At 45.1% G+C, this 12356-nt stretch overlaps 1 protein-coding gene across 5 annotated transcripts in view; it reads right to left on the reverse strand.

Annotated features, from left to right (window-relative positions):
- Window positions 1-12356, reverse strand: part of LOC140410584 (kelch-like protein 29) — a 598914-nt gene that overhangs the window by 108280 nt on the left and 478278 nt on the right. For all 5 annotated transcript variants that reach the window (XM_072498865.1, XM_072498864.1, XM_072498863.1 and 2 more), the window contains 2 exons: window positions 4213-4411; window positions 412-594 (listed from right to left, as the gene is read on the reverse strand). In XM_072498865.1, the coding sequence (XP_072354966.1) occupies window positions 412-594; window positions 4213-4411 (382 nt within the window). The remainder of the gene's footprint in view (window positions 1-411; window positions 595-4212; window positions 4412-12356) is intronic.

Consider the following 12356-nt stretch of genomic DNA (forward strand, 5'->3'; position numbering starts at 1 on the left):
CCTGTGTCAGTTCTTTTAAAGAGCTATCTAATTATTTCACTCCCCCCTTACACATAGTTTTTTAAATCAAGAAAATATTTAAATTGGCAATTTTCTCAGTCCCACTGTAGTCCATGCATTATTCTTAGTATTGCACTGACATTTTGTCATAGATTTGGTTTTCCAAGCAACATTAAAGTTATTTAACTATATAATGTTAAGATTTTCATGAACCCTCGTTATTAATAGTTCCAGAGGTTTAATTTTCTGTTTTTTCTTACTTAGAAGTTAAAGTTGAAGGCTTATGAACTGAATGGTCTTTTGTTCCATACCTATAATTTTATCTGCAAACTTGTGCGTTATTGATTCTATTTTGACAAGGATGCTCATACAAAAAGGTGAAATTTAAAAAAAATGACTGATAAAATTTACCTGATAAATAGATGTTGTCGCCTGCACTCACAACACTGAAAAACTCCCTGTCGTAGAATGGTAGACTGGCTAATGGGTACCATTTGTTGTTCTGAGGGTTAAAACAGCTGACAGCTGTGAGATCTCGTTGGCTCATTCCAATCATTTGACGACCACCAACCAGGACAATTACTTCAGCCACACCTTAAAAACAATTTTAATCACATAAAATAAGATGGATTCTAAATAAAGATTTAGAGAACCTTAAATTTACTGTCACATTGATAATCAATAACTTATTACTTTAGGTGGTTAAAAAAATTAGGGCACATCTTGTTACAAATATGACTTTAGTAAAATTGTTACCCATAGAATACCTACAGTACAGAAGGAGGCTGTTCAGCCTATTTGACCAACCCTCTAAAAGGGCACCCCCTCCTCCCCTTCTATCCCCATAACCCCACCTACTTTTAGCATTACCAATCTACCTATCATGTACATTTTTGGACACAAAGGGCAAATTTTAGCATAGCCAGTCCACCTAACCAGGACATCTTTGGACTGTGGGAGGAAACCGGAGCACACAGAGGAAACTCCTTGCAGACACGGAGAGAACATGCCAACTCCATACAGTTACCCACGGTGGAATTGAAAACGGGTCCCTGGCACTGTGTGGCAGCGATGCTAATCCTATTGTTGGGGAATCATGTGACATGCTCTGACTGCTGCCTGACAAGAAGCTCATGTAGCTTAGTGGCTAAGGGGATGAAGGAAGTCCAGGTCAGCTTACTGGAAAGAAGGTGCTGGATGTTCACACTGTAGATAATGACAAGAGCAGCTGTGGGTAGACTGTTAGTCTCCAAGTCTTACAGAAACATGTAAGAATGTCAGGCTTTATAAACACATACTTAAAACTCACTGTTTAATTCCAAGATAGACTGGGATTGGAGGTCTTGAACACTAATTGATATTCTATCTAGATACAAAGCCCATGTGATTCACACTGCCACTGCTTTGAGAAGGAAGGAACAGTTAATAGAATGCTACTGTGATATCAAATGGCAGTTTTCTAGTGTCACTGAAATTCACAGACAAGTACATCTGCAAGAATATGAGAGAGAGAGCAGAAACATAGAATCACCCAGTCCTGTACTAAAGCAGAAACAATTCTGACTCCGTTGGTCACCATGCAAAACGTGAGCAGGGGCCTGCATTAAGATTGAAGAGACTGAGTTTGTGAGAATTTAAAAGAAGCTGGAAGATTTGACTAGCTTTGGCAAGAGGGAAGAATCTCCAGTATAACCCTAACATTGAACGTCAGTCCTGATATTAGAAGTTATCCAGCTAGGAAAGGAAAAAGGCAGCAAGTAATTGGGAACTGAGAATAACTTTGGACTGAGAGATAGCATAAATATATCCGTAGCCTGAAATTTTTGTTTGTGTAAAAACTAAATAGGGAATTTCTTGCCTGTAGTTCAGAGTATAAGTTGCCTACTGAACAGTGTTTTGACAATGTCAGTTTTAGTTCATTTATTAAAGTAAAAGTCTAAAGATTTGAAATCTTGTGTGATCCTTTCAGTTAGTCACTGGAAATGTAAATATCTTTTTAAAACTTATTGGTTCTGACTGGGATCATAATAACTTTCTGATCAACAAAATTTGAGTATGAATGCTCAGTGTGCTCATGATATGCTCCTGCATGAACTATATTTATATGTGTTATGCCTATCAAATTAACCAGGTTAACACTTGCCTAAAGTAACGTAGAGAGGAATCCAGCACAAGCTCAGTATATATTTGTATCTGAATGTCACCCATTGAAAACAAATATAGTCCTCCACAGATTTAATTACATTGAAAATGTTTATGAAATTACATATTTATATTATTTAAAACGATTTTAGAAATGATAGACTTTGAATTGTTTTTGGTGACAAACTGTTAATGACAGCAATTTATATATAGGGACTAAGTGCTCTATGGTGAATTAACACCTTTCATTGTACGTCTTGTTTCTCTCTATATTTAATTACTGTTAATTTTCTCCATTATTTCTAATTTCTCTCATCACAGTGTCCTACTTTATACTTAATTTATTCAAGCCTTTGGTTTACTACTGTGATGTAGTCGCCACAGACTCTCATTCTACTCCCTACTCCTCCACAATCTGCTTAATTTCTCTTCCTCCTGCCCTTCTCCTCAGTCAAGTATTGATAGCAACTGGTTTAAGGAGACTCGAGTACTTTTTCTAAGTGGCCATGGTTAAATATAAGCTTTGACAATGAATCTTGGCAGACTATTAAACATGGCAGAGGGGCCATGAAGCTTAGTTCCAACTCAGCTTCACTCAATCTGAGACCTCTGCATAATTATTCTCCTTTACTCCAGGGATGCTGAGAACAATTGCAACAATCGTTGAGATCAGGTCAGAACAGATTAGGAATCAAACCTGTTCCGTTCCGCTAGTTGAACTAAAAATTTTGTTATCAACTGAGCTATCAGCGGAGTTTAAAAATATCCCATTCTTTTCTGCCATCTTGTTAGTATTTAAACAGTGAAACTGCAGTTTTGATAGACGACATAGAAGTCAGTTCACTTAACAATTTCTCTCTGCAGGAAAACAAACATCATGGTAACGGGTGGGATCGTTAAGAGAGCACAAATTATTTTATAAATAGAAAATGAGGAGCAGTTACATTAATGAACAAGTGTCAGAGTAGACAAAGAAACAATTGGATTACTCGATATTTTTAAAACTTAAATTGATAATGACAGTTTTATTTCAGCACTTCTGAAAAACATCAACATGATCAGAAAAAAAGGAACACATCAGGTCCTCTCAATAGCTCAGCAGGCATATCCAGCGGGTAGCTGAGACATTCACTTCATGAGCTCAGCTGATTGGTTTAAACTGGTTTGACAGCAGGGCACAATGATTAATTTGAACCCTGTGCTAAGGAGATGCGGGGGGGGGGGGGGGGGGGGGGGGGTGTCCACAGTTTCCAGTCCCGGTCACAATCTAAATGAATGCTATATGTGCATTTTTAGGAATATTGCTTGATGGAGCACTCAGCTTTGCTGTGACCTCCTCTCCTACACTGGTATATCCTGCAGACTCTAATTGTTGAAGTTCACATGTGTTAAATGACCACATGATTGAGGTACAAGGTGGAGACTAGAATCTGTGGAGTCCTACAGATGACAATGCTTTCAGGAGTGGAGAAAAAAATGAACTATTTCCCTTATCCAATCCTAGTCCTCCCACCCTCATCTACAAAGAAACACAGACACAGATGTCACAATTCCTAGCATTTTCGTGTTTTGTATCTGCAGGAGTGAAACTGGGGGCTGCTGCCTCCGAGTCACATGCCTGTAATTCAGTCCCTTTATTCTGCATCAGATATATCGGTAGTTGGAAACATCTTGCCATGCGTGTCAATCAGCAGTGATAACCTAAGTAAATACCAGTCAATATTACACTGAAAATTGGAAAAGACTGAAAACACAAACATATGTGTCCACAAATGAGTGAGGGAATTATTTTAATGTGCTTCAATTATCTGTTATATGAAGGCCTGCCTTCTCAACCTTGCCCCTCGCCCGAGGTGCAGTGATCCTCTGGTTAAACCACCGCCAGTCAACTCTCCCCCTCAAAGGGGAAAGCAGCCTATGGTCATCTGGGACTATGGCAACTTTACCTTAACCTTATTCCTAACGTTATTGCCTGAACTTGTATAATACTTGCTCCACATTAGAACACTTCTGAATGTCACATATAACACCGAAGAGTTAAGCAGAAATCCTTAGTGGATCAAGTCCTACCTGCAGATAGCCTTGGCCGTGTTCGAGGTGTCTGCATTTCCTGTCGAGCATGTGGCAACATGTGATAGCGTTTTGCTTCATTTACCAAGTCGCGGCAAGCCTCTGAGGACTTTATCAATTCCTCATTGTCAACGACATTTAACAGATAGCTTGGATGAATAAAGGGCAAGCGGACCACAGCCAACAGCTCGGACACATGCTGAAAAGGAAATGTTTCTTATCACCAAGTAGAAATCATTGAAGGAAATAACAACCAAAATATGCATGCAGCCTTAAGTCAGATATTATAGGGAAACTAAAGACATGGGAAGAGGATTAACAGTAAGGAAATGCTGATTCAAAATACCAGCCTACTTCAATTATATTATTTGTGTGGCAGCATTATGTTATACTCAACCTGATGTATTCAAACACAAGTGTGAAGTTCATGTTTAATGGATTTTTGCCCCTTACCATTAAATGACTGACTCATTATCGCAAGGACATTAAATTTGCACACTTAAAACATACATTTTCGAATGTAATCCCAGGCTTGGAAAATCACATTTATAGGGAGAGTGCTGAAGATCTTTGCACCCAGCCAAATCGAAATGCAACAATACTGCAAATGTTTGAAATCTAAAGTAAAAACACAAAACGCTAAAAATACTCAACAGGTTATGGCAGTATCTATGAAGAGAAACAGCGGGCTGGATTATCCGTTCCTGAGACTAAGTGTTGACGCCGGCGCAGGATTCGTGGAGTTTCACAACAGCAAAACTGCTGCCGCACCTGGACCGATTCACCGACTGTTGAGGTCCTAGCACCAGCGCACGTGGAACACAAACGATTCCAATAAGAAATGGTACTGGATTCGCGATTGACACTCAGGAGGCTGACAAGCTGTAGCCGCATATACACTTCGCTCTTCACACACACCATCCCAGCCAACAAGCGAGGAGAGCAGCACCATGATTTACGGACGACAAGCTGGTGACCCTCCTGACACGGCGGAGGAGAGGTAGGCCACCCTGTACCCCGACCCGGGAAGGGACTGCCACCTGCTGCCATTCGATGTGCCTGGGCGCAAATGGCAGAGGCGGTGAGCGCCACCAGCAACACCATCCGGATCGGCCAGCAGTGCGATAAAAACTGCATGACCTCCTCAGGGCGGTAGGGTGAGAAGGCAACACAGTTCCCCTGGCACTAACCCCCATCCCGCATAGCCGTAAACATTCACCCCCTCTCCCCAGCCAGAGGACTTCCGAATCCCAACCTGCACCCATACTGGCTGACATGGCCGGGTGCCCTGGCTACTGAGGCCACCAGCTACCCACCCTGTCGGCCCTGGCAGGGCCCCCGCCCATCCAGCCAGCTCGACCAGCGTCAGGCCCGGCAGCCCACAGTCGTGCCTCTCTGTGTCCTACCTCCTCTCTCTCCCTCATCCGCCACAATGCCGGTTTCATGATTTTTAAAGCACAAGTGAACTGTGCCACCGTGAGTTTGAGAATCACAGAGGCCCCGCAGAATACCGGGTCAGGCGCGCTAATGATATGCAAACGGTGTTTACTGTACGTGCATCCCGTAATGCAGTGGCGTTGCTGTCGAGGTGACGGAGAATTGCAATTTGGTGGCAAATCGGTGCCCGCCGTGAGTTAAATGATCAGCCATGATCGTGATAAATGGCGGGAGCAAACTCAAAGGGCCAAAACTCCTCCTCCTTCTCCTATCTTCTATGGATCTACGTACACAAAGGATAGTGAAAATCTGGAGTTCTCTTCCCCCAAAAAGCTAGTGAAGGTGGATCAATTGAAAATGTCAAAACTGAGGGTGTTAGATAGTTTGGTAAGAATGTTAAGGTTACAAAATCAAGGTAGGTAGTTGAAGTTAAGATACAGATACAGATCTGTCAGGTATCGCCTGATGGTTTGCTCTGTTCCTATGGGCCGACTGAAAGGTAAAAGTCGGGGATAAACCTGGCTGGGCTGGCTTGCCCCGCAACCATTTAAGAGCCATCAATCCATGGATTGGTTTGAGGTTAAACGTCAGTCATATCGGGAAGAACTTCCATCTCTGAGACCTGCCAGCCAATCAGGGAAGGGCCCATTCACCACCGTAACTCCACCCTCCACCCCTCCACCCCCCCCCCCCCCCGCTGATTTTGACTCATCCAACTTCACTGGACAAACGGGTGCCGGCCTTCCCCGCTGTGGGTAAAATCTGAGTAGTGGATGGAGGAGGCTCGTAAGGGAGGGGGGATGGGCAGGCACTGGGAACGGTGCCCCTGGCATGGAACCCAGTTTTATGGTGCCTCCTTACCTGCCATCTGCCCTTGGGGCCAGGAAAATCAGGTTTATGTCACTAACTCCTCACCTAACCTCATTGTAGGAGTACCATTACAAAGCCTGCAGCAGTTCAAGAAGTGGGTTCACCACCACCTTATCAAGGGCAACTAGGGATGTGCAACAAATTCTGGTTTTTCTGCGTCATCCACAAATCAAGATAAAAATTTTAAAAAGCGAGACTCGAGTTATCAATTTCCACTGCAACTGAAAAGGTTTAACAGATGTTTAGAAATGATGAAGGTTCTGTTGATCTGATAGGGAAAAACTATTTAACTTGGCTGGCGGGGCGGGGGGAGGGGGGGGTTGGTCACTGACAAGGAGTGGTCAGTTTAGTAGATAGGTTAGATACGCAGACGATTGTGGGAGTTTGGGGCACTTTGCGACAGGTGGAAGTTGAAACAAAGTACATGATAACCTTTACTGGAAAATTAGATAAATATTTAAAGCAGAAAAAGGTATAAGGATATGAAATGAAAGTTGGACAGTGGGAGTCGTACTGGATTCCTCGATCAAGGACCGATAATGGGCTGAATAGCCTCTCTCTATGCTGTAAGTCTCTATGGTTCTGTGACCCAATAAGTCGCTCTACCTCTAGGTTTATTACTGTTTGGAAAATAATGTATACTACAACACATCATTGTATTGTTATGTTTATTTATAAATTTTTCTGTGTTACCCACTAATGGTAGTCAGCTGTTGACTTGAATCTGGAATAGTTAGATTTTAAAGGTTCTGTAATAATCTTTATTATTGTCACAATTAGGCTTACATTGACACTGCAATGAAGTTACCGTGAAAATCCCCTAGTTATCACACTCCGGTGCCTTTTCGGGAACACAGGGAGAATTCAGAATGTTTAATTCACCTAACAAGCTCATCTTTCGGGACTTGTGGGAAGGAGGAAACCGGAGCATCTGAAGGAAACCCACGCAGACACAGGGAGAACGTGATGACTCCACACAGACAGTGACCCAAACTGGGAATCAAACCCGGGTCTCTGCTGCTGTGAAGCAACACTGCTAACAACTGTGCTACCGTGCCGCCCCATCATTTTAGCAATGTGTGAAAGAGCAGTAGTGACTGTACTTGAATATTAATTAGAAACAAAAATCGATTGGAGTTTAACACAAGATGAAAAGGGTAGAATTTCATTTATCGGTATTATTAAAGGACCTACCAAATGAATCACTGTAGTGAAGCTAAGCATTCCCTCCCACAACTACAGGCCAGAGCAGTTTATTTGACAAGAAAATTAAATGGGGCCATGATCGTCTGCTGAGTTACTTATTGCTGTTGGCTTGACAGCTTGATTCTCAGCCAAGTTTTATATGTGTACATATTTCATCACGCATGTTTGCACATGGATGACTAACCACATTTTGAAAAGCAGCATGAAACTGCAATTGCTCTGATTAACTGGCTGAATATTAAATTAGACACTTAACTTACAAAATCCCTTAAATCGTATTCTGTATACTCATGGAAGAACATGAAAGATAAACATTTGATAAATAAGTGGTAAGAAAATGTAAGTAATTATGTTAGTATAATTATATTCTGACTAGTCCAAATAGAGTGTTAAGGACTCCCCAGTTAAGAAATGGGCAGCTTTCAGGCAGAGATAATGGCCAAAAATGATCAGAGTAAAGTGCGGATGACGTAGTGTGCAGAACGAGAGGGGATGGAGGATGGAGGGAAAGTGGGGAGGAGCAAGGTAGGTGAGAAGAATAAAAGATTGAAAGGAAAGGCAAAGTTAGAATGGACAATGGGAATGGACAAGGAGTGCAAATGTATGTGGGCAGAGAAATGGGATGGAGGGAAGAAGAAGACGGTCCAAAGAAAGGGATAAAAGGAGGGGAGCAGAAGGAGAGGAGGAGGTCGGGGAGAAGGGGGATGAAACGAGAGACGGTGATGGCGGGGGAAGAAGAGCAAAGAAAGGAAGGTATGGAGTGGAGGGGAAGGAAGAGAGGAAAGAATGCAATGGAAGGCTGTGCACCCCATGATCTGGGTAAAAATTGCAGGCAAGAATTGGGGGAAGGAAACTACTTAGCAAACAGAATCCCTACTATCGGAGGAGATTACTTTTGGTGGGGAGAATATATATTGTTGGTAAATTAAATCACAGTAAAAATAGAATGACATTTTCAAATTGTCAATTTTGTGAAAAGGTTAAAATGTACCAGCTATTCACATTTGGTATTTGGAACAAGTTGATGCAAAATCACCCAGTTGTCAGTATATGGAAATTTATCCATGTGATTAATTGGCAAGTTACAGATTTCTGTGACTGAAAAATGTCACAAAGGGCTGGATGTGGAAACCCCTATTAGACCGTCTCCTCCTGGTATAATAAGCAGGTGCAAATGCAAAGTGGGGCGGATAAAATTAACAAAGTTTCATAGGCTGTTGACAGGTAAGAAGACTCGCATGTTTTAATAATACAATGCATACAAAGTTTGAAATGAGTAACTGCATGCAATAAATACTATCTTTAAATCAATTGTGAACTGCTTTTTATCCGATATGTAATTTAACCCCATGCAATGAGTTATTCATGAACACTTTCTAGCTCATTACTTGGATCAATAAATTGGTGGTAAATACTCAAACAGTAAAAAATCTGTAAAACAGTAAAAAAAAAAGGGGCTGGTTCAGCACAGGGCTAAATCGCTGGCTTTGAAAGCAGACCAAGGCAGGCCAGTAGCAAGGTTCAATTCCCGTACCAGCCTCCCCGAACAGGTGCAGGAATGTGGCGACTAGGGGCTTTTCACAGTAGCTTCATTTGAAGCCTACTTGTGACAATAAACGATTTTCATTTTCATTTCATTTCAATCTGCAACGTTTTCTTGAAATTAGTACTGTCCAAACTTAGTAGGCACGATCCAACTAAAAAAAAATAGAGTCTGTTCTGGGTGGGGTTGTCCCGGCGCCTGTAGAGCTGGAAACGATCACGCCAACTATCGGCACTGTTCCCCAGTGGGGGTCACCCCCCTGAAGCCCCACTCAGCGTCATTTCCTGTACTGAGGAACTCTGACGCTGTTTTTAAATGGCGTCCCAATCTCTCGACCCCCCCACCCCCGACACAACCCTCGGACCCCACCCAACACCCCAATTCACCTGTTGGGGTGCCTTCTGGGGCCCCCACACCCCACCTCACATGGCAGGACACTCACAGGACCGATCCCCGGTGCGGGCAAAATGCTAGGCTGGGACTCTGGCATTGCCTCTGGCAGCATGGCAAAGAAGCCAGGGTGGCACTAGCAGTGCCAGGGTTCCACCCTGCCCGGACGTCGACCACCCGGGGATTCCGATCGCCTGGGAGAACCACCCCCCCCCCACCCAAAGTACCGTTCTGCCTGATTTCCAATTTGTGGGGACCAGTACTGAACATCGCCCAGCTGGGGTCTCCTCATCAAGGCCAGGAGATACCGGGTGGCTATTAGATCTGGCGCGAGCCGAGCACAGTTAAGTGGTTTCTTCAACTCATTTAGCCATGTGATGTCTTGTGAGACTTGGGCAGATCTCGCGCGGCGTAGTGGCCACCAGGAATCCTGAGGGAGGGCTCTCCCAGTTCTGGGGGAAACAGCCGGTAGATCGCACGTCGTATCTTCAACATCTACCATATACATATACATCAGGGTACTCTCTGTGGGAGTCACCGGCACGGGCCCCAGCACCTCCTCCTCCCTCGAGTTGCGCGATTGCCCCTGGGCTACTCCTTGGGTCGGGATGCAGCTGGAGTCCAGGAGGCCCACGTCAGTCTTGACCAGGGTCTCCAGGCTTGCGGCCATGCAGCACATGGACTGTGCACGTCATTCTGGGACTATGCCACGTCACTCAGTGACCACACCATATTCCTCTGGGACTGGCTCAGCCAACGCCAGGTCAATGCTCTTGACGCCCGCAGCAATGACGGGTTGTGACTGAGCCATGCTCTGGAGCACCACTGCAATGTCCAGGAGGCTGCCTGTGACATAGCTGCCCTGTCCTGTGTGTCAGCCACCACCTGCACAGAGTGTCCCAGGCCTTGGCCCATGGCCAAACGTTTTGCAACCAAGGCCTCCACCGTCTGTGTGGTGTTGGCTTGGGTGTACGCATGGTCAGCACCGCCTCCTGCCCCTACAGGTGATTGGACCCCTCCAGCTGCACCTGCAGGTGCTGGATGGCTGCTGACACCCTCTCATGTGGTTCCTGGCTCTGCACCTGCATCTCCAACATTGATGGGACCACCCTTTCCAGAAGCGCAAGACATGTCTGGACAGCAGCTAGTCCCTGGGACAGGACCACACTACCTCCACCTGATGTACTGTTGCATGTGTGTGGTGACACCAGATAGAGCCCTAGGAGCTTCTTCAATATAATGCCCAACCAAGTTTAGTGCCCCTGGGATGGTGGAGGGTGCCAGTGCTGAAAGGTCGGTGTTGCCCCCGATATGTGTTCTGGGGTGTTGCGGAGGGGAGGGGGTGGGGTCGGGGGTCACCAGCAGATCCCGACTCGTCACCAGGTGAGCTGTGAGGTTGCGGCTGGGGACAGGGTACCCCAGATGGATTTGCCTTCTCCTCAGGTAATCCTGCAAGACAAAAGACAAGATGCAGGTAGGCCGTACGGACATCGTAATTTGTTGGGGGCTCACTGCATCTCTAACGCCGACCGCTGTCACTGCGAATGCCTGATCACCAAATGCACTCACCAGTCCACGCCCTCTGCTATGCGACAGTGAGCAGCTGCAGGTCTTGCGGGCTCTCTCCGGTCTTCTCTTTCTCCCTGCAATTGTGGGCTGCCTTTTCCTGGGGGTACGAATAATGCACCTGTGTGAGATGCTCGAGGGCGGGCAGCACAGGGGGTCTGCGGCCAGTGGCCTGTGTGTGTGGGACACCTGGCCATGGCGGGCGGTATGGGCGTTCGCATGTGGTGCAGGGTGGAGTGCGAGTAGACTGTCGGCGAGTGGGGGAGCTAGGAAGGGGGGGGGGGGGGAGCTACGTGCATGTGGGACAGGGGTTGGTGCAGGGGCACGGTGGTGGTGGTGATTCACCCTTTGTGGCCTGGAGGGTTGCCCATCCTCATCCACACTGCCAACCTTCAGATTGCGTTCGCTAATGATTGCACAATGCTCAGTACCATTTGGATCTTCTGAGGTTCTGAAGCTGTCTATTGTTATATGCAGAAAAACCTGTATAATATTCAAGCTTGGGCTAATAAGTGACAAGTAACATTCACGCCACACAAGTGCCAGGCAATGGCCGTATCCAACAAGGGCGAATCTAACATCTCTCCTTGACATGCAAGCATGCCATTGTCTCCCACCATCAATATAATGGGGTCATCATTAACCAGATTTCTAAGATTCAACAATCATATAAATCTATTCCTCATGTACATAAGCACAACACTGTATCTACTGAGCAGAAAACTGGAATTCTTGCTGACAGAAATCATAAAACACCAGGTTAAAGTCCAACAGGTTTGTTTCAAGCACTAGCTTTCGAAGCACTGCTCCTTCCTCAGGTGAATGAAGAGGTATGTTCCAGAAACGTATATGCAAAGTCAAAGACGCAAGACAATGGTTTGAATGCGAGAATTTGCAGGTAATTAAGTCTTTATAGATCCAGAGATGGGGTAACCCCAGGTTAAAGAGGTGTGAATTGTCTCAAGCCAGGATAGTTGGTAGGATTTCGCAAGCCCAGGCCAGATGGTGGGGGATGAATGTAATGCAACATGAATCCAAGGTCCCGGTCGAAGGTGTACTCATGTGCGGAACTTGGCTATAAATCTCTGCTCGCCGATTTTGCGTTCTCGAGCGTCCTGAAGGCCGCCTTGGA

Source organism: Scyliorhinus torazame, chromosome 4 (genome assembly GCF_047496885.1).
Source record: "Scyliorhinus torazame isolate Kashiwa2021f chromosome 4, sScyTor2.1, whole genome shotgun sequence".
NCBI lineage: Eukaryota > Metazoa > Chordata > Chondrichthyes > Carcharhiniformes > Scyliorhinidae > Scyliorhinus > Scyliorhinus torazame.